Source organism: Rousettus aegyptiacus, unplaced genomic scaffold (assembly GCF_014176215.1).
Source record: "Rousettus aegyptiacus isolate mRouAeg1 unplaced genomic scaffold, mRouAeg1.p scaffold_m13_p_2, whole genome shotgun sequence".
Taxonomy (NCBI): domain Eukaryota; kingdom Metazoa; phylum Chordata; class Mammalia; order Chiroptera; family Pteropodidae; genus Rousettus; species Rousettus aegyptiacus.
The window spans coordinates 83,520,993-83,547,516 of record NW_023416295.1 but is presented as its reverse complement, the minus strand read 5'-3'; the positions used below and the strand labels follow the sequence as shown (position 1 = coordinate 83,547,516).

General features: G+C 49.2%; 1 protein-coding gene and 1 pseudogene across 1 annotated transcript; one reads left to right on the top strand and one right to left on the bottom strand.

The window, feature by feature from the left end:
• Window positions 1–817: 817 nt before the first annotated feature.
• TMEM185B (transmembrane protein 185B) lies at window positions 818–4,664 on the top strand. The gene has a single exon (XM_016127578.2). The coding sequence runs from the start codon at window positions 1,290–1,292 to the stop codon at window positions 2,340–2,342; it is 1,053 nt and encodes a 350-aa protein (XP_015983064.1). The 5' UTR covers window positions 818–1,289; the 3' UTR covers window positions 2,343–4,664.
• A 16,329-nt stretch (window positions 4,665–20,993) lies between these two features.
• Window positions 20,994–21,536, bottom strand: LOC107501427 (annotated as a pseudogene).
• Between the last annotated feature and the right edge of the window lie 4,988 nt (window positions 21,537–26,524).

Genomic DNA, 26,524 nt, shown 5'->3' with positions numbered 1-26,524 from the left:
CGGGACTAGAACCCAAATTTCTTAACTTCTGGTCCAGTGCCCTTTTCCCAACATGAGAATCAGACATGGGCAGGGCCAAATAGGTCAAAATGAAGACTAGGGACTTAAATTCGAGAGCTCTGAATCTGAGTCCTAACCTGCTAGGTGACTGGGGGCAGGAAGCACCTGCTCTTTGGGTCCACCTCCCTCGCCTCCCACCCTGGACTTTACCTAAGGGGAAGGTGGGGTCTAATACCCACCCCAGCACCCACCCTCCACGTTTGGGGTGAAAAGGGCAGGTGTAAGAACACGGCCGCCGCCCAGGCGCTCTGCCTCAGCCATTTCATAGACAACGGGAGAAGTGTCTGCTGCCCGACCAGGCGGAGTCCAGCGCTGGAAGCCATTTGTTCCAGGCAAAGCCCCCCAACCTACCCCGTACACTGACTCCACACACGGGCCTCCCTCCTCGGCAGAGGGACACACCCACAGCCTCACCTGCGCGCGCGCACACGTACACACACACGCCCTCACACTAGCACACCCATCCTGTGCGTTCATAGTTACCAGGACCCACTCCCTCGCTCACACATCCCACACTTGTCCAGGCACCGCCTTCGCTCGTGCCCACGCCGCTCCCCCTTTCGCGCTCCAGGCGCTAGAGCCTCAGCACGGACGCCCGGACCGCTGATTCGGTAGCGGTATAGGGCAGAGAAGCCGCGGCCGGCCACGCCCCCACTGGCTTCCGGCCCGCCCGGGCCCCGCCTCTGGCCCCGCCCCGCCTGGGCCCCGCCCCTGAGCCCGCCTGGAGGATGTGAGCTCACTCCCTCCTCCCTGCTCCCGACACCTCCAGGAAGCGCCCGCCCGAGGTCGCGGCCCGCTCGCTGCCAACGGGCCGGCCGGGGAGTCAGCAGCACGCCGGGCCGTGAGTCGGAGCCGCCGCCCCCGTCCCTCCCGGTGCCACACGCAGTAACTGCTTTCCAAATGGGTATGGAGTGAAGGCGGCGGCTACGGGGCCGAAGCAGCGCCCCGCTGCCGTACCCCACCCCACACGGGACCGGTGGGTCGCTGGGAGAGCGCGGGCGCGCACGCCACGCCCACCGCGCTTCCTGCCTGTACACGTGACCGCGCGCACACGTGCTTCGGCTTCTCGGCGCCCCAGGTCGCGACCTAGGCTTGGCCGACCCTGCCACCACCCACCTAGAGCCGACGCAGACGGGGTCCAGTAGGCTGCAGGCAGGGAAGCGGCGGAGACTCGGCGCCCGCCGAGCAGGTCTTAGCAGCAGGCCCAGTGGGTGAGGAGTGGCTTCGCCATGAACCCCAGGGGCCTGTTCCAGGACTTCAACCCAAGTAAGTTCCTCATCTACGCCTGCCTGCTGCTATTCTCGGTGCTGCTGCCCCTCCGCCTGGACGGTGTCATCCAGTGGAGCTACTGGGCAGTCTTCGCCCCCATATGGCTGTGGAAGCTCCTTGTCATCGCCGGCGCCTCGGTGGGTGCGGGCGTTTGGGCCCGCAACCCTCGCTACCGCACCGAAGGGGAGGCCTGCGTGGAGTTCAAAGCCATGTTGATCGCCGTGGGCATCCACCTTCTCCTGCTCATGTTCGAAGTCCTGGTCTGCGACAGGGTAGAGAGGGGGACCCACTTCTGGCTGCTGGTCTTCATGCCACTTTTCTTCGTATCCCCCGTGTCCGTGGCTGCCTGCGTGTGGGGCTTTCGACATGATAGGTCACTCGAGCTGGAGATCCTGTGCTCTGTCAACATCTTGCAGTTCATCTTCATCGCCCTAAGGCTCGACAGGATTATCCACTGGCCGTGGCTAGTAGTGTTTGTGCCCCTCTGGATCCTCATGTCATTCCTCTGCCTTGTCGTCTTGTATTACATCGTCTGGTCCCTCTTGTTCCTGCGGTCCCTGGATGTTGTTGCCGAACAGCGAAGAACGCACGTGACCATGGCCATCAGCTGGATAACGATTGTCGTGCCCTTGCTCACTTTTGAGGTTCTGCTAGTTCACAGATTGGATGGCCACAATACATTCTCTTACATCTCCATATTTGTCCCCCTTTGGCTTTCATTAATAACTTTAATGGCCACAACATTTAGGCGGAAAGGGGGCAACCATTGGTGGTTTGGTATTCGCAGAGATTTCTGTCAATTTCTGCTTGAAATTTTCCCATTTTTAAGAGAATATGGGAACATTTCATATGACTTACATCATGAAGATAGTGATGATGCTGAAGAAACATCTGTTCCAGATGCTCCTAAAATTGCTCCAATGTTTGGAAAGAAGGCCAGGGTAGTTATAACCCAGAGCCCTGGAAAGTATGTCCCCCCACCTCCCAAGTTAAATATTGATATGCCAGATTAAACCTGCCTTCTAGGGAGTGCCCATATGTGGACTAGAAACCCACCTTATTTTTGCCTCTGCCTTTATCCATCCCAAACCTGGAACTGAAAATAGGCTCCAAACACCATCATCTCATGCCGTGTTGGAGATTGATGCCTATCAGTGACTCATCAGTATGCACCATAGATGTAGGAGGTTATTTGAATATGTGGCCGTGTGTGTGGTGTATAACTTGTGAGAGAACGTGCTTTCCAGGTTGGTGCTTAAAGAGCTAGCTGGAAGCAGTAGGATTGTGTTAGGTCCTCAAATGGAGTAATTACACAGTTGGGTTTTTTTTTTTTTTTTAAGTGGTACTACACCTATCAAAAGTATTATTTTAAAAAGTATTTTTATACACTGCTAGACTGTATTTCAGATTGTGCCTGTTGTGACAATAGTAAATGTAAAGAGTTGTGCCACTTGTTTATAAACCTCATAGTTATTTTAGTGTTCCTACTGTTAAAATAGTTTTTCTTTGGGCTTTACTGGTAGCCTTTAATAGGTGAATTTTTCTAATGTAGTGAATCCATGCATATATGATATTTATATGAATGTTTTAGCAATGTAATATGTTGAATTTTAGTTCTGTGCATTACGATGTATTATGTAAAAGTATTTTTTTAAGTTTCTATGTGAAGATGTCCTTAAAGATTGCTTAAAACAATATGTACCCAGTGTGGGATCTATCAAAGTACTAGGCATAAATAGAGGGATTGAAAATCTCAAGAATCTTAATATTCAAGTGTTAAATGACTCAGTCTGCACAGTTTTAAGGTCTCTCTTGGAACCACCATCCTTTGGGAACAGTGACGTGGTCCAGTGGTACATCGTCATAAAGTGACATTTAATTAGCACCTTGAATTTTTCCATATAGGCAGTAACATCTCTTGAGGAGTAACTAAAGTAAGCAACAAATGATTTGTACATTTCTAAGAATCTTAAAGTATTAGTTGGCCATAATATAATTTTACTTGTCCTTGCAAAGTTGGAGAAAGTGGCCTCAACAAGAAATGGCCAGCAGGATCAGGTGTTATTTTAAGGTCCAAACTTTTTGCTCTGTCAGCAACAGAAATAATAGTTCAAGTTTTGTTGTTGTTGTTGTTGTTTTAATAAGTACAATATTTCTTTAGGTACTAGTGATACACCAGGGAATCAGGCAAAAACCAGATTCTGGGAGAGTAATGTTCTTATGACTGAGAACAAATAAATACTTTCAAAAGGAAGTTACTACTGGGGAAAAGCCTGGAGAGAATTTATTTTTATTAGCAGCTTAGTAAAAATAATCTAAATTGGCCCCCGTATAAATTAAGTAGATAAGTCGCCTGGCACATGGGCATGCTAACAGAAGCCAAGCCTTGGAAACCTGAATACCTGAAAGCCCGAAGGTACCGCAGCTCAGTTTAGTTGTCTAGGACTGAGCCAAGGTCTCACACACACATACATTGTTGCTTTACACCAACTGTCAGGCCTGAACAGCAGTGTATGTAACATTTCATAAGCAAAGATTCATTTATTCATTTTCTCAAATATTCATTGAGGATCTACTCTGAGCCAGACATGGTGCTAGGAAATGCAGATACATTGGAGAGCAATTCAGTTGTGGCTCCTGCCCACACACTCATAGTATACAATTAAAAGTGACAAGAAGATAGAGCTCATCAGCCTGCCTGTGGCAGGGATCAAGCCAAGAGCAGGTTGTGCAAAATGCTTGGAAGGATGCTACCAACCTCGGCTTGAACTTCACCTGGAACTTCAGGCCCATTTTGTTTGCAGGAGCCCAGTGCCCCCAGATCGCCCTTCCATCCCCAAATAATATCACAAAGTCCTGACCTTACTCTTCAGTAAGGCTTAGGAGTGGACAAGCAGGTTCCTAGAGGAATCAAAGGGAAGACTTGGGGGCAGCAGTGGGATCACCAGCCCCTCCTGGCTACAGTGTCAGGCAACGGGCTTGTTGGGACCTGAAACGAACTCTCCTAACCTGATGGGCCCCTCCCACACTCACCTGACCTGCCTTACTTCCTCAACTCCAAGGTGGCCTAGTGTTGGAGAGCCAGTGTCTGAATGATGACAAGCTTTCTCACCCAGGTAGGTCATCCCATCAGACCTCTTCCCTGCCTCAAGACCATTAAGTAAAAAACAGCAGGAGTGACTGGTTTTAGAAAGTTATGTAGTCTGTAAAAGTAACCTAACTGCCATGCCCCTTTGATTATTCACAATATTTAACATGTTAAATTCTGTGTGACTGTAGTTTCTCCTGTACAATGATGTATTAGCTTTTGCTGCAAAATAACCTCAAAAATCTCAGTGGCCTACAATTATAAGCTCTTGCTTCTACAAGTTAGCTGCATCATTACACTCCAGGCCATGGATCCGATCCAGGACACCGCAACACATCCCTTATACTATTCTGGGTCCCAGGTAAAGGAGAAGCATTTTCCTGGGCTGTTTTTCTTTCTCAAGGCAGAAGCACAAAAGACCATGCTAAACCCTACAAGCATAGACATAGCCCCTGCTCACATGTGATATGTGTTGAGTATACTCATTCTGTTGAGCAAAGCACAAGGCCAAGCCTGACCTCAGCAGAATGGACTAGTACACACCCAAAGAACAGTGACATATTCTGTACAGATGTTATAAGATAGTTTTAAAGATGGGAAAGGAGTCACAAAATTTGTGGTCAGAATGATTTTTCCCCTCTGTTTTACAAACATTCTGTACTTTTTGGAAGTTAATTGTTTAATATTGTAATAATCAGGAAATCTGTGGTGGGGGGGGCAGAGGATTTGCGGTGAGATGAAGAAGACTCCTCTGTACACTGAAAAGAGCCTACACAGGACAGTTTCATGATGGAAAGGTCAAGCCTGGGCACAGGGAGACGAAGAAGCAGTCTAGACAGACCTGGTCAGCACACTAGATGAGGGAGGAGGCGGGCCTTCCCCTTCAGCCCTCCCCAGGGGTCCAGGTGGCATATGTGAGAAAGTGAAATGCCCATCTCGGTAAAGGAAACTCTGGGAAGTTACCGGTGGCTTGTAACCTGACGAGAAGGCCAGGATCTAGCTCAGCAACACACAGGGATTAAGAGAAGTTGTGCAGCCAGAAACTCAGGCGAAGTTGTACCTCAGGGACCATTGGTGAGGATGCTGCAGCTGGTGGTCCACCACTGGCCACGTGGCACTGCCACCTAAATAGTAAATGGCACCAGTGTCACCCCCACTACCACAGTAATTCCTCAGTTGTCTCTTCTATGAGCCCAAGATTAAAGTACCAGGAGAAAGGATCTGAAAGCCACAGAAACATAGTCATTCTGCAGCTTCTGGGACATGAGAGATTATATGGCTTCTTTAGCTTTAGTAGGAGGCAGGACTCTGCCACAACACACTCAGTAGAGATTTGGCCCCAAAAGAAGGGTGTCCAGATGCTGGGAAACCAAAAATAATAACATGTGCTACACTGGGCCCTTGGCTGATGTACATCCTTCCTGCCATGTCCCACATTAAAAATTGTTCTCCCGTCTGGCATGCTACAACCGACCTTGCAACAGAACAGTGGCTCATCCCTTCCCAAAGAGAGAAGGGAGACAATCCCAAGCTCCCTCACCAATTACTTCATCCAGCTCTTCATCTGGGATATTTGGAGGTGTCTCCTCCTTCTTTAGTTCTGTCATAGTTTTCTCCATACATTCTAGAATGTGTAAATTAAAGCTAACTACCACAGCATGTTTCCGAAGTGCGGTCCAAGGACGCCTAGGGTCAGCGAGGTCCTCTTGCAACTACACCACTGGTGGAAACCAACTCCCTTCATGTTCTTTAACCTGGACGACATACTGCCACAGTTTGAATGCACAAGCAGATAAGAGAATGCAGCTGCTTTCTATTAAGCCAGACATTAGATATTTTCAAAAATGCAAAACCAGTTCCACTCTTCTACCCATCATTTTGTTTGTTTTGGAAAATACGGTTATTTTTCATTTTATAAAAAGTTAACGTTTAATGAAGTTACTGTTTATAAATGAATTAATAAATTTTTTAAAAGTCATTGGCTTTCATTTCTACCATGGTAAATGTTATAACTCATGAATAAAAGCTTGTCGAGGTCCTCAACAATTCTTAAAAGTGTTAAAGTGATCCTGTGATCAAAAACTTTGATCATGCTCCCCTATATTTTAGTGAGGGAAAGAAGAAAGAAAATAAAAATTGGGTGAAATATATTAAAATCCATATGACATAGCAGGGAAGGAAAAAGAATAGACCACCATCCTTTCTGCAAGAGATCATAGGATGGCTTCTCTCCTCTGTGTGAAGATGCTCTCATTTCACGCCACTGGCACCTTGGGTGGGTGGGTTGTTTAACTCAATAGGGTAGCTCGCACCTTTGCTCCTGGGGCCCTGATTCTTTGCTGGTCCTGCTGGCGTCTCTCATTTAATTTCACCTAGAACTAAAGGAGGCCAAGGGGATCTCCTGGATTCTGTCCATAAGCCTCCCCGCATTTTGTAGCAGTAACACTATTTCCCCTAGATAGTCCTAAAGGGTGGTAATGCTGGCTGGGGTTGTTGATCTGACTACTGAGAGGACATAGGGATAGACAGTCACACCCCCGGAGCTCACAGGCCATCCTCCCTCTGTGTTTTCAGGATGTCCTGTTTGGTAAATAGCTTCACAGAAGGGCAAGGCAAGGAGCGGAAGTGGTTTTGAAACCTTTCTCCACCACAGGCCCTCTGCCTCTGCCCTTCCTTTGTGTGTGTCACTGTCCTCTCACCCTGCGCCCGGCGTCAGCTACAGCCATACACCTGGGGGCCTCACGCTTCCTCCTGGAACATCAGCAACATTCTTGTACAGAAACTGGGACCACGTGGTTCACCACATCTCTTGTCCCACTGCAAACCCCTGGCAGTCCCCCCACAGCCCTGTCACAGTGACCTGCCTTCCTGGATGAGTGTCAATCTCCAGCCGCCCCGCAGTGTAGCCAGCCCTCCTCCCTCTTCTCCGTACTGTGACCCTCCTCCTCAAGCCTCACCTCAGCCTGAGCAACTCTCTAGAGGTCATATGGCTGAAGTCCCTCCCTTTTCAGCCACTCTGACATTTTGACCTGGCCCTTCCAGGCTTTAACCAAGGGCAGCAAGTAATGTGGGAAGTTCGAAGACTCATTCACGAATCTGAGTGAGACCTTTCCAGGAAGCCAGTCCCCTTACACACTGGGTAACCAGCCACCAATGAGAACGAAGTCTGGGCACCCCTCCTCCTGTTTGTGGCAATTTCCCCCAGGCCAGTGCTAATACACTGCCAGGGCTGCCCTGACCGGTCCCCTCACACCCTCACCTCCCAGCATGTTTAACAGCAAGACTCCCTAGTTGTGGAGGTGGGGGCCTTGCCATTATGGTTGTTAAATATTCTGAACATCACTTAAGGCTCTTTCTCTGCTTGAGGCCTGGCTTGCCTCTCTCTCTACTCCAGCTCCGCTTAGCCTCCCTCTTCATCCTTGATCCCTGACTGGCTCTTGTTCCTTTAGACAAGGCACAAGACACCTGAGCTTGTCTTCTGGCTAACCCCGAGGACTAAGCCAGATTCTGCCCCACCCGGGGGAACACTCTGTGACACACAGGGCCTCTAAACATATCAAGTCCACCCCCAAGAGTTGGGAGATCAAGGCCGTGGTCACCAAGACCCAAGCCCCAGCCTCGAGAGGCCAAACAGGGCCAGAACATCCTGTCTGGGATTGTCTCTGATGGCCGCCCGTCCTCCTGAGAGGTTTTAGGCAGAAGTCATGTGTGGAAGGTAGGGCCACAGCTGGGATGTCCCTGAGGCATCCCCGACCATGCTTGAGAACCCTTAGCAGGTGAGAAGAGGGCATTTCAAAACAGGCCAAGCAGGCCGCCCAGTGCTCCACTGACGGCCTGGGCCAGCTCTGGGGGTCCATGGCAGGGAAAGACCCAGAAAAGAAGAAGGTGCAGGCCCCTTCCCCAGGAGGATGGTATGCTCCTGTACCACAAAGTCCAGTGACAATTAGTCATGCACCGAAAACTCACTGTATTAGTCAGCTCAGGATGCCCTAACAAAATACCGTAAACCAGGTGACTTAAACAACACAAATCTATCTCTCCCAGTTTTGGAGGCTAGAAGTCCGAGATGAGGGTGCCAGCATGGTCAGATTCTGGTGAGAGCTCTCTTCCTGGCTTGCGGACCGCCACCTCCTGCTTTATCCTTTCACGTGGCAGAGAGGAGCAAGCTCTCTGGTGTCTCTTTTTATAAGGGTGCAAATCGCATTGAGGAGGCCCCACCGTCACAAACTCATCTAAATCTAATTACCTCCCAAAGGCCCCATTTCCAACTAGAAGGTAGTACTTTAATTTATGAATTTTGCAGGGGAACAATTCAGTCTATAGCACACAGTAAGCACAGAAAGCCTAAAGGCAGGGGACCAAGCCTAAACTCACTCAGCTCACCTACTGTATACCAAGTGTAGTGTTGGTACCCAGATGTGAGATAACGGAAAACATATATATTGGTCTCTGCCCCAGTTTCTGGCACAGAGCTCCTAAAACCCTTGTAAATTTCTAAACTTTAAGAACATGAAGCATCCTTCATTCTAATGAAGAGACTCTGAGTGGACTCGTAGATGGGCGCTGGCCACGAGGAAGACCAAGCCACGATTAGAAGCTCAGAATGTCTAGCCCCGTCACCCCAGTCTCCAGAGAGAGGACAGAGGCTGGAAAGGGAATTAATAATTCATCATGCCTACACAAAACTGCCATAAAATCCCAATAGCATGGGGTTTCCTTCACTCAGGACCCTCCGAGACCTCACCCTATGCATCTCTTCATCTGGCTGTTTTTCTGTACCCTTTATCACATCCTTGAATAAGCTGGTAAACATAAGTAAGCGTTTACCTGAGTTCTGTGAGCCACTCTTGTAAATTAATTAAACCCAAGATGGGGTCTTTGGAACCTCCTACCTGTAGCCAATTGATCAGAAGCACAGGTGAATAATCTGGACTTGCAACTAGTGTCTAAAGGGCATGCGGGAGGCGGTCTGGCGGGACTGGGCCCTGAACCTGTGGGATCTGACGCTGTCTCTGGGTAGATAGTGTGAGAATTGAGTTGAATTGTAGGACACCCAGCTGGTGTCGCAGAGAATTGCTTAGTTTGAGGAAAGATCTTCCACATTTAGTGACTGGAAGTGTCGGGGGTGAAGTGATCAGTGTGAGTACTAAAGGAGACTCACAGAAAAGAGAGATGAAGGTGGAGTGAAGTGAGTTTTTTTATGCACAGGTGGGCTCACCAAAAATGAGACATGGCTACTGCCCTTGAGAAATTCCCTGTCACCCATGGGGCACCCAGGCCTGAGAGGTGATGCAAAGACAATGATACAGGCTCTGGGCAGGTCCAGGGCCATGAAGAGAATGAGGAAAAATCGGTCAGGAGTTCTTGGCGATAATTAATAGTGACTTAAGCAATAAGTTTTTTCACACAAAAAAAATCCCTGATCAACAATGCACCACTCTCATCCTCAACTGCTGGCCATCTCTGTCCCCAGGGTCCCCAGACACAGCTGCAGGCATCACACAGAGATGAGGCGATGGACAGCAAGTGGGGAGGAGCAGTAATTCCCCAGCGTGTCTCTTTTAATCAGAGAGGAAAACCCTTTCCAGAGACTCTTGCTTCATTCTGCTAGGCCAGATCGGGGCACAGACCGAAACTCTAGCAAGAGGGACGCTGCCGCTGTGAGAGCGTGGACCAGCCAGGAGCCCATCCTGACAGGCGGTGGAGGATCGCCCCCCTGAGCCACGAGGTGGGCCATGGAAACCGCCAAAGAAATTAGGCAGGTTTATGTTTTAAAAGATCATCCTGCCATAGCAAAAAAAAAAAAAAAAAAAAGGAAAGAACCTAAATACTCAAGAATTGGGGATTAGTTACATACATTGTACATACAGAAGCTAGAATATTATGCAGTCCCTTAAAAAGATGTTTTATAAAGAATTTTCAGAGTCTGAGAAAGTTTATGCGAAATTGAGGGTGAGAGAGGGAATTGTAGCATAAAAACAGTGTTAAAAATATTCATAGGGAGAATCCTGGAAGGAAACAAGGCAAACCGGTACACGTGCTTTATCTTTCCCCTTTTCCGTACGTAACCATTTCTCTACAATGCGCGCATCCAACTTTTATACATGGAAAAGTGAGTCACTTTGAATTTTGACAAAGTTCGATTGTTCAGGGGACGATGACTAAAAGAGGGAGGGAAAGGTATGAGAGATGTTTATGAGGCGATCTGATAAGAGGTTGGGAGATGGGTAGAAAAAATGAGGAATTTAGGGCAGGCTGACTTTGAGATGTGCCCCAAGTGGTGAGTTGGGGAGACAATTCAGGAACTTTCTGGTGGGTGATGAAGTCTTCCGGCAGGGACCACCTGGTGGAGGGTGGAGGGCAGCAGCAGTCCCCACCCCAGACCCGGGGTCCCTGTCTCAGGCTTCCCCTTCTCCTCCCGGGCGGGCCTTTCTTGTTCTGATGATAAGGGCACTGATTTGTCCGCACTGTACCTGAGGCAGCCCTGGTGCGGCCTATCTTCAGTGGCTGAGAGAGTTCTCCCTCTGCCCCATCACTTCCTGGACCCCAAGCCCACCCTAAACAACCCCAGATCCTCACAAGCCCTGCTGATGTGGGCCCCACCCCAAAGCACAGAGTTTCTGCGTCCCCAGTGCGGGTTTGCTTAGGCTCTGAAGGAAGTGGCCAAGATGGTTATCAGACTTTCTGCAAGAAAGAAGCCAGTCTGGTACATGCTGACTTGCGTTCCTCCACTCACTTTGGCATTTGGAAGTCCCAAAGGGTGTGGCTCTCAGAACTCATCTACCATCCCAGAGCCAAACACAAAAGGTCCTGGAAAAAACACTGCTCAGGGGTGGAGACTGGGATTTAAATTCTCCTTGGGAGCCGTGTGACCCAGGATAGGTCACCAACCTCCCTGAGCCTTGGGAGTATCAACGAAAGAGCATCTAACATATAGAAAAGTTTTATAAGAGTTTATTTGAGCTAATGTTTTGAGAGCATGTCCAGAAACAAAATCTCAACAGACTGAGAAAATGCTCCAGAGATTGGCAGTTTTGCAGTTTCTTTAATGCATTTATAATCAAAGGAGAAAACATAAGGGAGCTACATGAAATCCATTGACGGTTTAAGGAAGAGGGAGAAAGCAAAGTGGGAAATCTCTAGGACTACATAAAGAGTAGAACGTAGAGACACATATTACTTTTACATTGGCGAATACAGGATAGTTAATAACTGCAGCACATAGAGATGGTATTCAAAAAACTAGATAACAATGAGGGATTCTGTGGTCTTTGCTGTGGTGCCGGCACTTGCACCTTTGAAGGGTCAAGAAAAGAAAATTACTTTGACATTTCAGAGCTATGTTATCCTCGATGCACAAGAACAATGGCCAGGGGTCGCTTAAGGTAAAGACTGACCTTTGCTAATGAGGCGGTAGACCTGGGACTTGACTACCTGCTCTGACCTGTCCAGGTAGAAATTTGTGGTCAGGCAAACTTTGTAGGATTGCTGAGGTGGTCACCAGGGTGAGCAGTGATGGCCCAAGACAAGGGGAGCCAGCCTCCTCAGTGTGCTTGACAGGTCCGGGATGCCTGACGAGTTTCTCACCAAGCACTCTCACCAGGCATCCCCTCCAGCTGCATAGTCCGTGGCCAGCTTTGGCAGTCCAGGACCCCCTTACCCCGGGCAGAGCATCCCTGCACTTGCTTACAGGAACCCCGACGTGGCATGAACCTCATCGGCTTTCCCAGACTCTCCTCCCCCAGGCTGGAGTGTCAGCTGGGCTTGCCTTTGTTTATCTCTATACCTCATGTGCCTGGAGCCCGGTAGTTGATCAAAAAACAATTCTTGAGTGAAAGAAGGAAACTTTGGTGTGGGCTCCCACCTTACTTTCCCAAGTGGCATACTGATAGATACACCCTCAAAGCCTGGCCGTCAGGACAAAGGGACAGAAGCATGGCCAAAGGTAACCAGCGACATAAGTGTATTCGCTTTCTGTGGTGGCCGTAACAAAGTACCCCAAAGTGGGTATCTTTAAAAAAGACTTATTCTTTCACAGTTCTGGAAGCTAGAATTCCAACATTGAGGCATTGATAGGGCCACGCTTTCTCTGTAGACTCTAGAGAAGTATCTTTCCTCCCCTTTCTCTTAACTTCATGTGGCTTCCTCCTTGGAGTTCTTTTGGCTTATGGCTGCATCTCTCCGTTCTCTGCCTCCATCATCGCAGGGCCTGCTCTGTGTGTCTGTGTCTTTGTGTCCAAACCTTCTGCTCCTTTCTTTTATAAAGACCCCAGTCACTGGATTAGGGCGCCCCTTAAACCAGGTACGACTTCACCTTAACTTGACTACATCTGCAAAGACCCCCTTCCAGATAAAGTCATAATCCCAGGTCTGGGGGTTAGGACCTGAACAGGCCAATTTGGAGGACACACTTCAACCCCAACAGGAAGGGTCACAGTAAGTGGCCCCACTTCAAGGGATGAGTGAGCAGCAGAATGTCTGCCAGTTTGGGGAGACTTTCTGGACTAGAAGAGCCACCTTTCTCCAAGCCTGTCTGGGGACCCTGCTACCCTGGCATGGGAGGGGTGGGAGTGGGCGAGCGAGGGTAGGCTGCCCTCCCTGCCCAACGGTGACCAGGGCCCTTCTGCTACCCGGAATCCGTGGACGGCACCTGCCTACAGAGCCCTGAGAGGGGAGTTCTTCCTGACAGAAATTCACAGCTAGCCCCAAACGTGCCTGTCACCTTCACTTTTGCAGAGAGTTCACATTTTACCTGAGGGTCCCCGTGGGTGGGACACCTTGGCCTAAGGAACACTCTGTGACTGGGAACCTCGGGCACTTAAGTTGCCCTCTAGCAGAACTCTTTTGGGTCAGGAGGTCTTTCTTCAAATCCCGCCCAGGTAAGTTCAGGCCTGATTATCAAGTTGCTGAAGTGGAGAGGCAGGGCTCTGTGACTGAGGAAGGTGGTCAGGTGACAGATTACGGTTTGTCCGCAGAAGCGCCAGAAGGGGGCGCTGTGTCACACACACCGCCGCACCATTCGGTGGGCCAGGCAGATGGAGGAGGCGCCCTCCCAACTCCTCCAGATTATCATCCGCCTCGCCTTCTCGCTAATGCTGGCAGCTTCCAGAATCTGGCCAGGCCCTCAAGGCCCAGGCCAAACCCGCAGACCTCAGCCCAGTGCACTCTGTGTTGGGTCCTAGGGAGGGTGTGCAGACGATGGTAAAAGTCTGGCTCTCCCTGAGAGTCTTTGGCATCGCCTCCTTCAGAAGCTTTCCTTGACACTCCTGCCCACTTAGAATGGACGAGGTGTCTGCGGGCTCCCCACCTCATAGCACTCACCCTGCCACAGTAATCTGACCTGTTTCTACATCTGACTTCTTGTAGGGCAGGGATCTCCTCAAGGGCTGGGCTGCCACTGTCACCCCTGGATCGGTTTAACGGTAAATGGCTAGATGAACAGGTGCATCTGTGCCAGCTCCTGAGCCATCAGCTGGATTGTCCCAATGGGATAAAAGGCGAGAAGTTGAAATGGAGAGACGGGAGGTGAGGGGAACCAGGGCCACCGGTGAGAAGCTACCAGAGCCCCTCGGCAGAGCAGTCGGGCTCACCAGCCAGGGCAGGGCAATGAGAAGGCAAAGGTCCCAAGGCCATGGGAGGAGATGAGCAAAGGCCAGCCAGAGCCACCGACACGTATGTGCCAGACACAACCGGGGGCCTCCCTGTGCGTTTGACTCTGGGGTTGGAGGTGGCACGAAGCTGCAGCAGGCGTGGTTCTGGAGCACGGGGCCTGCTGCTGTGGTCCCCCAAGGGGCCAACCAGAGACGGAAACTTTTGTTCTAGGCCCCAGCGGCAGGACAAAGGCCAGTGCCCTCTGAGCACGTCCTGCACCTTCCATCTCCCTGGACTGAGAGGCCTCCGCTGGTGGGACTCAGACCCCTTCACCCAGAGGGCCGAGGCCCGGGCTGGCCCTCTAACCACCAAGTAGGTCTGCTGCAGGCCCAGGAGCCAGATCTGGTCAGCGACAGCCTACTCCTGCTGAATGGCCTGTCTATCTGTTAGCCATGGCCGAAGCCTCCTGGGCTCTCCAGGCTCAGGGTGGCCAGAGGCTCCTCGGCGGCCCCCAGCGCTGGGCTCTGGCTGCACTCTGCCTCTGTGCCTCCCTCCCCGCCTTCTTCTCTAGAGCAGACACAAATCATCGCCCTCAAAGGCCCAGTGCCTTTGCTTCTCAGTGGTGCTCTCATCCCAACAGCACAGATTAGCAGAGCACTATGATAAGCCCAGCCTCAGTGCAGGGGTTTGGGGACCTGGGCCTGCCCAGTAATCCTTCCCACCCCTACACTCCCCTAAGGAGACCCGCTGCATCTCCTCTGGTTCAGGGACCATCCTGCTGTGTTTTGATGTGCTGGCTGGGCTCAAGTCGAAGGCCCAGGAAGATCGTGGGAAAGGGACAGTGTCCAGGGACCTTGAAGGCGAAGGAGAGGCCACACTGCCCTAACAAACAAGACCACACAGGAAGTCCCTCAGGGTCAGTGAGCTCGCTCCTACTGCGGTCTGTGACTCAGCCATTGGTTCAGTAGCTTGATGGCATCATCAAGGACCTTCCTGTCACTCACGGCAGCTCACCATGGACCACAAACAGCCCAGCTCTTCCCACCCCGGCCTTGGAAACAGGTTAATCCCTGGGGTGGATGCTGAGCAGCAGCACCTCCTAGGCAGCCTCCTACAGACTCCAGAAACAAACAACTCAGGGCCTCTCCTCTCAAGTCCCTCCCTGCAGCCCAGGTCCTATAATGACCCATGATGTGCCAGGTGGGAAGGCACGTCATTGCATCAATCCCATTTTATCCTTCAGTTCTGAGACTGAGGGCCTCTTCCCTCCACGATCCCACGGTGCCCCGGAACTTGCTTTTGAGATTCCCTGTATCTGCCATAATCACTTGTGCAATTTCCGACTTCCCCCAAAGCTGCTCTAGGAGGGCAGGGACTGCTGCTCTGGAAAGGTTGGTGGTGTGTGAAAATTCATTTCTTTTTTTCGATGAGTTCAGGAAGGACTTGAAGTTTCTGCTTCCCCCTTTCTAACTGTGATGTTTCTGACTGCAGTGAAAATTTCCGTTTGGAGATTTTAAGTATGATTTTGAAGTGATTCATTATTTTAATTTTGTGTACATTCGGTTCTTTTTTTTTTTTTTTAACAGTTTTCAAATAAGTATTTAACCCAGCCACGTGGACTCACTCATTTCTTCTAGGAGGTCTCCGTGGTGACATCCACCCCCAGGTCCCACCTCCTCACCTTCCTTTCTGCGCCCTGAGTGTGTTCACTCTTCTCTCCCATCTGGCAGCTTCTTCTGCTTCCCTGAGAGTGGGAATTGTCCTCCAAAGCATCTCCTTGTGTTCTCTATGGCTGTTATTTCTTTCGATGGATGATGCAGCTACATGAAATGTGAAGTGTTTTCATTCACCTTCTTGATCTTTCTGGTGAGGCTAGCCATCAGTCCAACATGCTTGCATATCTAGATTTCTCATCTCTCAGGTCTTTCTGAAAACTCTCTATTTTAAACTCGTGTAAAGAGTTAGAGTTTTTAAACTCTTTCTTTATTAATTGTCTCTGGTATTTGTTTTCCCTTTTTTAAAAAAATTAAGAAATTTATTATCTTACAGGACTATAGCTCCTGAAAGGGGACTTAACAGCCCGTTGGTTCGGTAGCTCAATGACACTATCAAGGACCTACTTCTTTCCATCATCGTCGCCTCCACAGTGGCTCCAGCCTCAGCCCAGTTAGCTGTTCCAGGCGCCAGATGCCGAGGTATGAGAGAGAGCATCTCATCCGTCAGCTCCTACTAGCAATGAGGAAACCTTTTCGACATATCCATTATTTTTGTTTTTTATTAATGTGGTAAATATTTATATCAAATAAAACTTGCTGTTTATAAGTGTACAATTTAAGTGTATTAATTACATTCACACTCTTGTGCAAAAACAACACTGTCCATTTCCCGAAACCTTTTTATCATCCTGAGCAGAAATTCTGCAGCCATCAAGCGGTCACTCCCCAACCTCCCACCCTGTGCTCCTGGGAACCTCGATTTTACTTTCTGTCTCTATGAATTTGCCAATTCTAGATATTTTGGATAAGTGGTATCATACGATATTTATCCTTTTGCATCTGGCTTATTTCACTTAGTATGTTTTCAAGGTTCATCCATGATGTAGCATATATCAGAATGTCACTCCTTTTTATAGCTGAGTAATATGCCACTGTATGGATGGACCACATTTTGTTTAACCATTTATCTGTCAGTTAATTGTCTTGTTAATATCTCTTTTTGAATGCTTTTGCAAGTGTATAAAATCACGTTGCATTTTTATTTATTGATCTTGTATCCTCCGAGTTTGCTAAATTCATTTATTAGTTCTGGTAGCCTTCTTGTGAATACTTGGGATTTTCTGTGTATGGGATTATGTCAGATGGCATAATAATAGAGATAGTTTTACTTCTTCCAATTCAATTTGGATGCTGTTCACTTCTTCTTCTTACCTAATTTCTCTGGCTAGAACTTATGGTATATTGTTGAACATCAGTAGTGAGACTGGCATTCTTGTCTTGTTTCTGGTCTTAAGAGGACATCTTTCAGTCTTTTACAATGGAGTATGATGTTAGCTGTGATTACTCCTACATGGCTTGATCATGTTGTGGAAATTCCCTGATATGTCTGGTTTCTGAGTCTTTTTACCATGAAAAGGTGTTGGATTTTGTCTAATGGTTTTTTTCTGTCAGTTGAGATGATCATGTGTTTTTCTCTTTCCTTCCATTAATGTGTTCTAGTACATCGATATTGAACTATCCTTGCATTCCTGGGATAAAATCCACCTGATCATGGTGTATAATCCTTTTAATATGATGTTGGATTCAGTTTGCCGGTATTTTGATGAGGACTTTTACATCTATAGTCATAAGAGATATTGGTCTTTAATGTTCTTTTCTTGTGATATCTTTATTTGGTTTTGCTATCAGGGTAATGTTGGTCTCATGGAATGAGTTAGGAAGTGTTCCCTTTCGTTTTGTATTTTGAAAGAGTTTGAGAAGGATTGGCATTAATTCTTCTTTAACTGGTAGAATTCACTGGCGAAGCCATCTGGTCTTGGACTTTTCTTCATTGGGAGGTCTTTGTTGATTCAATTTCCTTACCAGTTATAGGTCTATTCAGATTTTCTATGAGTTACTTCATGATTTAGTTTCTATAGATTGTGTTTTCCCATTTCTTCTAGGTTATCTAGTTAATTGGCACACGATTCTCTTATAATCCTTTTTATTGCTGTTAAATTGTCCCACTTTCATTTCAGATTTTAGTTATTTGTAATTTTTTTTTTTTGCTGAGTCTAGCTCAAATTCATAATCAATTTTGTTGATCTTGCAAAGAACCAACTTTTGGTTTCATTGACTATTGTTTTTCTATTATCAATTTTATTTATATCTGTTCTAGTCTTTATTATTTCCTTCCTTCTGTAAGCTTTGGGTTTAGTTTTCTTTTTCTAGTATCTCAATATGTAAAATTAAGATTTGAGCTCTTCTTTTTAAATGTAGGTATTTACAGCTATAAATTTTCCTCGGAACACTGTTTTTCCTGCATCCAATATGTTTTAGTCTGTGGGCTTTACACAACAGCCCAGGGGCATTCTCAGAAGCAGTTGAGGGCAAAGACACTCTAGTTTGCCTTTCAAAGTGGAGAGTAAGTGCAGTTACTCAAGGATTGATCAGATACAACCTTTGGGTGTCCTTAGTGTTTCCTGAGCACTACTTAACGCAGCCAGCTCTTCCTGCCCCGGCTGACTGTGGGGGTGTCCTTGCCAGCCACACCCAGCTCGGGCTTTTGTGAAACTTTCTATGGCTCGAGAACATCCTTGGGCCTGTCCTTGTCCTCAGCAGAAAAGCAATTTGTCCAAAAGCACACCCCGTGTGTGTGTCCCCAGTAGGAGGAAGGGGCAGCAGCCTGCTCTTGGGGGCAGTGTCAGCAGCCTACAGTGGGAGGTGGGGCTCGTGTGATTCACATGGCTTCTCTCCAAACCTGGTCCCAGCTGGACCTCCATCACAACCTGTCTGTAGGTATCCTTGACCCACAGGCTGGGCCAGTCTCAGCTTTCCCTCAGAAAATTGATCTCAGAGCTGCTTCTCTTTGCATCACTGCCAAACAGGCCATTATCTCGATGCTTGGAGAGCCCCTCCATGTCCAGACCCCTCTCTGCCACCTCAGATGAGACAATGCAGGCCCCAGGACTCTGAGAGCTCCCAAGCCAGCCTGTGCCAACTGTCCTCAGGCCTCCCTCTGTGTATCCTGAAATGGAGCCCAAGCCTCGGGGAAAGCAGCCCACCAAGAAGTTTTCCTTTGGATCTGTGGCCAGATGATAGAAAAGAAATTTCCTTCTGTCTCATAGGCCTGCCCTAGTTCCCTTCCTCAGTGAGAGCAGGACAGAGGGTCAACTCGGCAAGACACTATGCACCCCTGAGTGTCTGGGGTAGAGAGGGAAACAGCCTTCTGACATGCTCCTGTGACTCGGTAACAGAGAGACACATGCACTCTGGAAGAGAGGTACTTCCTTGCAGTTGCAGAGTGGTCACTGAATGCAACTTTTCCACATAGCCCAGAGAATGACCCCGAGCCTCCCCTGCATCCCAAGCCATAGGACACCCCAGCTTTGAGGCTAATGGTCTAAGGCCCTGGGCCCTCTGTTTGCTTGGGCGTTCTGCAGTGGGTATCCACTAGTCACCAGTCCTAGGTTTGAAAGAGTTCTATTGCTCAAACTGGGTTTGCTCCCCTTCTGTCAGTGTGGGTGGTAGGGAAATTTGGGGTCACTAGTGGAGACACGTGATGTCCTTGCACAGTATAACTTGGCACCTCAGAGACGCTCCATTACTACCTACCTGTTCACTGCTCAACTCAAGGACTAACTGCACCTTGGGATGGGAAAAGCAAAGCTCTACCTATTCACCTTCCTGCCAGATAGAGGGGCTTTGCTCTTGAGATTTTTGGGGTCCTAGAACACAGCAAGAAGAACAGATATGTCTAAGAGAGTAGACTATCTAGGTCTTGGAGCCTCATTAGTTTCGCGGGGGACCTGGCTTGGTCCTGCAACCTGGAATCCTGGGGATGAGGCACTCTACTTAGACGGAGAGGCCTCGAAGTCCCAGGTTCCTTGTGCACCTCGCTTTATTCTGGCCTTCAGTGTGGGAAAAAGGCTTCAGCTCTTAGCCTGCAACTCGGCGTACACAGGGAGGGCAGTGTCAGCCTGGGCTTTCTGACTTTGCCTCAGGGATAGTACTGTCCTTAGTTCAAGGGTCTCCTCACTGGGCCAGGCAGAGGCAACTCCAGGGCGAGAAAAAGAACCCATGACATAAATGAGGGAAGTGGCACAAGGGAGGCTGACCACCATGGACAGCCACGTGACCTCAGAGCACAGAGCTTCTTCAAACCAGGTGGGAGCTGCCTGAGTTCCTGGCAGGATCTGACTGTCCGGTCCTTATAGCACTTCAGCTCCACCAGCCGGCTGCTTGTGCTCTGAGCATCTGAGAGATGCTGGGGCGCCCTCTGGCAGGCAGAAGCCTGAGGTTTGTCGCTGGGGGGTCAGCCAAGAGAAGATGCAACAGCCCAGCCTGCAGGCAGCGACAGACTTGGGCGAGATGGTGGGAGATGAGGTAAGGAAAGTGTCAACACACCCCAGAAGTGCAGCCCAGCTAGCCAGGGCTCAGCCTTCCACAGAGGCCCTTCAGCAGGCTGTTTCGTGCTTGCACTGATAGCACGTCATGTGGTCAGTGCTCACTGCCTGGAGCACATTCTTTGTACAGTCTTAGAGTGCCAAATGTCTGTGTTCTGAGTTTAAGATGTGATGTTTTAAAACAACCCCAAATCATTTGGAGCAAAGTATGGGATCCAGCTGTGAAAAACTGGAGCTGATGAAAAGCTGGGATAGATAGATACCAGCTTCACTGGGGCCTGGGGAGAAGGGAGTGGGCACGATGCAGACAGGAGCTCCAAAACTCTGCGCGGAATCCAGAAGGAGGCCCCAGAATATCTGAAAGGGGACTGTCAGACTTGTGGAGTCAGCCTGGCCTCAGGAACCACTCCAGAGGGCACCGCTGGCATGGAATCTCCATGTGGGTCAGGCCATATTGGAGTCTGCCTACTACTGTGCCCTGGGCACCTAGTAGAGAGCCTGGCACATAGTAGGCACTCAATAAATAGTTGTTGAATGAATAGATGAGCACAAACTTGGAGAAGTTCAGAGGATACATCCAGTACGATTCTATTCAAGTGATGCTCAAAAGCAGGCAGAATTAAACTCCGCGTGTACAGGGATGCTCAGGTTGTGCTACTTTAGGGAGTGATGGGTCTGAGAGGGGACCTGGGCAGATGTCTAGGATCACCAATGTCTTATTTTTTGACCTAAGATGCAGTTGCGGAAGCATTTGATGGATAGTACAGTGTGCACTTGTGCTTGTGCATTTCTAGTATATGTGATATATTTCAATAACAAAGCAGGTTTTTTTTAAAAAGAATTTTATGGTTTTATTAACACAAATACAACGTGCACATGAGCTGTCTATTCATTTTCTTTGCCGCGCAGCCTGGCACTGGGATTGGTGACTCCGACCACCAGCCAGGCTGTTCTTTCCACAGTGGCCTTGCGGTTCTCTGAGGAGATGCTATGAGCAGTCTTAGCACAGTAAGATTTGTCGCACAGCAGCAGCACTTCAAGCTCCTTGACACAGAACCAGGAACATCCGAAAGCCACTGGGCAGCATGTGTTTGTCTTCTTGTTACTCCCATAACCAAAGCTGGGCGTCGGGATCTGGCGCTTGAATCTTCCGTGCGCCCTGTTGTCAGTGCCTCTGGGTTCCCGCCGGTTGCGCTTCATTTTGATGTGTGGGTCTGACTGCTGCTGGATGAACTTCTTGGTCTTCTTTCTGACGATCTTGGGCTTCGCAAGGGGCCGGAGGGCAGCCGTGATGCTGACTAGGAGATGGCTGTCATCTCCATAGGCAACGTCGAGGAAGAGACAGCAAAGAGTTTGTAAAGGCCTTTTCTGTTTACAACAGTTCAGCCTGTACACACTGTCATCTGCTGGAGACAGTGTGGCAGGCATGGACCCAACAGCTGAGCTGTCTGCAGGCCTGGGTGGCTGTCCCCATGGGAAGGAAGCTCAAAGGTTCCCAGGCCCAACAGCCCACTCCCCGTCTAAACCAAAAGCCGGGTCAGCCCCTTGGGATACTGGGAAGGAATGCAGGAGAGCCCAGGCCTGGAGGTGTGGGGAGGGGTGAGGACGCAGGAAAGGAAAGAGGCACCAACCAAGCAGGCTCCAGGGTGGTAGAGAGAAGAATCAGAAACTAGAAGATACCCTATGACTTGGCTGCATATAACCAGTGCACTGTCCACCACCCCATGCCCAGGGCCCAGGGACAGCTCTCTCGAGAGCTTTCCCTTCCTGGTGAGGAGGTATCTATCAGATTTGGTCTTATACTCTAAAGGTGAATAAATTCTACCTGGGCACATTCAAGCCAACACCCAATTCCATAATATTCTCTCTCACTTTCCCAGCAGGCTTCACACGCTACTGGGGCTGCTTTCCTAAAAACTGAAGCGATCCTGGGACAAGAGAACTTTCCTTCTAGCTTGGCTCACAGGGTCTTTTCAGTGCTGCAGCGCCTCCCTGTGGTTATCGAGGACACCATGGCTCAGGTAGTTGCAAGGATTTTCCTGGTTGCCTGCCTACAGTTTGCATCTGATCCTGGTAGGGCCCCCTAAGCATCTCTGGGTTTCTGCTCCCAGAAACAGCTGCTGTGACTGCTGTGGGATGGGGGAGGGGGTCGCAGCTCTGTGCAGGTCAGTACACCTACCTCAGCTTCCAGGCTCTGCAGTCAGATTCAGAGGTGTTCATGACAGTGTTAATGTGCTGCCTTTGACAATCATAACCCGAGCCCCATCCTCAGATACTGTTTAAGATCAGGCACAGCATCCAGCCCTCAGCAGCAGGGATGAGCTAGGGTGACATAAGGGAGACGCATAAGGTGCAATAGGTAAGACGGCACTCACTTGCCAGGTTGTGCAAGTACAGAGAGGGCACTAGTACGGACTCCTTAATTTTGTGCTCCAGGTACCTCCCTCACCTCACCCTAAACCCAGTCCTCCTCAGAAGGAGTCAGAGAACACTGCAAAACCATGTGCATTCACCCTGATGCTGAATTGCAAAGTAGGTTAGTTTTGAATGGGTTTCACCAAGGCAGGGCTTTCCACCCTGTCCCAGGAATGGAACTGGTGGAGAGGGCTGGGTAGAATGCAGGCGGCTATTGGATGATGGGAAGTGTCAAGGCAGAAGTCAAAGGACTCAGGATGAGAGTTCTCAGCACTCTGCTTGAGAAGGGCAGACAGAGTTCCGAGGCTCGCCCAAGTGAACCGGGCTCTCCGAAGGAGCTGGGCCCTGTTCTGTCTCTGCTGAGACAGGCCATGGCAAGTCTGGCTTCATATCCTGACGGTGGCGAGTGCCACCTGCGTGGCCCAGACTCACTGCTTACCAGCTACCTCCTGAACCCAGGCATTGTTAATAGGTTACTCACTGGGATCTTAGAGATAATAGAGATCATGGGGAGTCTGGGACCACCGAAGGAGATAACCTACACACCACAGTGAGTGTTGACACTTTCAAGACCAAGAGACAAGAGAGCAAGCAAGTGCTTCCCTGGGAATGCTCAGAGGCAGGAGAACAGGTCATGGATCTGGGCAAGTGCAGGGATGGATGGGGCTTCAGAGCGGGCAAGCTTACCCGGTGCCGGTGCCGTGTGGGACGGCCTAATGCGGAATACAGCTGACCACTTTTCATTTTAATAACTGTGTGCACATTAATAAAACTATAATCAACCCATCACAACTGGGATTTAGATTTTAGGATGAGGTTACATAAAGCAAATTGATAAAAAGATAGTGTAAAGATAAATGCTACATGACTAACACAGGGATGTGGCAGAATTGTAAAAGTGACCTGTTGCTACAGTGACAAGTTGTTCCCAGGTGCCTGGGACTTTGCTGGTTATAGCACTGAAAGTGCCAGGTCCCAGGAACCCTCTCAGTCCTAGGCTAATTAAGACACTTGGTGACCCGAGGTTTGGGTTGTACTGAATCCAAGCATTAGAGTCAAACAGACCTGTTCGACTCCTGTTCTAACACCCACTGCAGCCGGGCTTCCTGGCTCTTTGTAAGACTACAGAAATGGTAAGGACCAAGCAGGAAACCTAAATTAGGGACCTGGGGGTGGTCCATGGGATATAGTGGTTGTTCGATCGATTCAGTATTCATTCAACACATCTTTCAGCACCAACTACATACCAGGCAGTGTGCTGGGTGCCCCAGACACCCCAAGGTGTCGACAAGGAAGATAGTTAACAAGTACCTCACAAAGGGTGGTGATGTGGAAATGGGCTGATATTGGAGTGCACAGAGAGACATCTGGAGGAAGTGAAGTACAACTTGAGCCCTAAACAAGGAGCCTCAAGGTAAGGGGCCTGGGAACACCCAGTTCTGGCAGAATGAGGGAAGGCCCAGTTACAAGAGCCAGAGTAGGCCAACCTGAGGAGTGGAAGCTGCACAGCCGTCGGCCATGCCATGGGAGCCGGCCAGGGAGTTTGGATTCTGCGCTTAGGGCAATGGGAAGGCATTGGAGGAGCAAGACCTCATTTCGGGCCACAGTTGGAAAATGGATTCATCTGACTGAATGCAGGGAAACCAACAGGAAGGCAGTTGCAGGACCTCAAGGCATTTGCTGACGTGGTTGCGGGGTGTAGCTGCAGAAACAGGGAGGCACTTCGGAGACAGGGGCACCGGGACTTGAGGACAGATTGGATACAGTAGGGGAGGGAGAGGAGTCAAGGGTAGGTAGACAATTCACTGTGATCAGAACCACCAAGAAAGAGCAGTTTGGGCATGTGAGGGGGTGGGGATTTTGGCAGAACACTTTAAATTTGGCTTAAGATATGTGAAGTTTGAGGTACTTGTATAAGGCTCAAATGGAGCTAGGAAGGGGTCTGGCCAGAGATCCCGGTTGGAGAAAAAGATTCTAGTAGTAAATCATTTAACCTTCACCACATCATCAGGCAGGTACTATTCTCACTCCCATTTATAAGGACAAGGCAGAGGGGCGGACGGACAGGGTTCCAATAGGATAAATTTGTGTATTATTATAACTCAATAAGAAAACATATAAAACCAGTGGTTTCAAGTGTTGTGTTCTTTAATATTTTAGGCTGAGAACTTTGTATGCCGCTAGCCTTCATGAAGCGAGCATTTGAGCTTTGATGTCTGGTCAGTGCTACAGACAGCTGTGAGGGGAGCCAGCAGTTGCCCAAGTGGAACTACTGCTTCCCCATCCTCTCCATTCCCAGTACCTGCTCTGGCCCGACATTCCTGACATTAATCCAGAGCAGGGGCTTCCAACCTGAGGATTCCTAGAAGATCAATGAGCCCTTGGAATTGTGTCCATATTTGCAAGACAGTCCCTGACCTAAAACTAAATTAAGAACCAATGGCATTATTCAACAGTATATCTTGATTATAACAGTAGCCAATACAACCTAAGTTTCCATGAACGGATGAATGCATAAAGAAAATGTCACACACACACACACACACACACACACACACAAATAGAATATTATTCAGCCATGAGAAAGAAGGAAATCCTGCCATTCGTGGCAGGCAACATGAATGGACCTTGAGGGCATTATGCTAAGCGAGATAAGTCAGACAGAGAAAGACAAGCACTATATGATCCCATGTGTGGATTCTAAAAACGCTGAACTCATAGAAACAGAGATTAGGATGAAGGTTTGCCAGGTGCTGGGAGTTGGAGCAATGGGAGAGGTTGGTGAGAAGGTTCAAGCTTTCAGCTATGAGATGAGTAAGGTCTGAGTATCTAATCTAATGTGATTCTTCCTTTTAAATGATAAAATCTTTTGTGTAGAAAAAAAAAAAAAGAAGAAGAACCAGTGGTGAGCCACTTGAAAGCTCCCTGGGGCATGGATGGGACTTTCCTATGAACACCTACTCTTACTATCTGCCAGCTAGGTGGTACTCAGAGCTCTCAAGGGGAAGGGACCAGTGGGATTTGGGAACCTGTCATGAATGTGGCGAGATCACTCACTCTGAGGCAGGAAATCTTGGCTGCCAGCCAGGGAAGAGGAAAGGGGCTGTCCCAGTACCTCCGGGGGCCCTGAAGAATGGCAGAAGTATGTGGGCCCTTCCAGATCCATGCTATGGTTTTCTCTTTGAGGTTTTTCTTGGAGCCAAGGAGGCTTAGAGTGGATAAACCTCTCTTGTGGAAATTCTGGACCCAGGGAGAAAGGGCCTCAGGGGTGCAGCAGAAAATGGGAGACTACCCTTTGTGGCACAGGAAGCCAAGATTAGCAGTGCTGGGAGAAGTAGCCTAAAGAGAGCAGTGGCATAGTACCCTGGAAGCCAAGACCCAAATTCTGGCCCCTGATTGTGTGACCTAGGGCAATGTTGCTGGACCTGTTTTCTAATCTCTGTATTGAGCTGGGACCAGGTCTTGAAAATCTATTTCTGCCCCAACATCCTAATTTCCTAGCTTGAGCATGCAAGTTAGCCCTTATCTTTCCATGGGGCACTTGGCTAGGAGAGCTAGGAAGTGCCCCAGGGCACACGTGGGCAGGGGTGACTCTGCTGTGCACCTCTGCACCTCTCTAGGTCCCGGATAGAGGCTCGGAATCTGAGTACAGTTGGGTTGAATGACCACTGGGACAGATCACCCTAAGACAGACCACCACAGTGCCACCAAAACAACCTCGAGTTCCTTTTCTTGGGCTTTACAACCCTGAGCTCTGCAGCCACCCTCTTTGTGCGCCCCCTCCCCATCTTTTTTTTTCCCTGGCGCTGGCTACAAAAGTCCTTTCTGTGGAGCATGGTTCATTTGTGGTTGTTCTGGTAACCATTCCCTTCCCTTTGGGGAACCGAAGCATTGTCAGGTGGCCTGCCCTGAAGCCAAGGTTTGGGAACACAACTCAAGGCCCCCATCGAAGCTCCCTGTCTGTAGTGGGAGCAGTAGGCAGAGGCCAGGCTGCTCCCGCC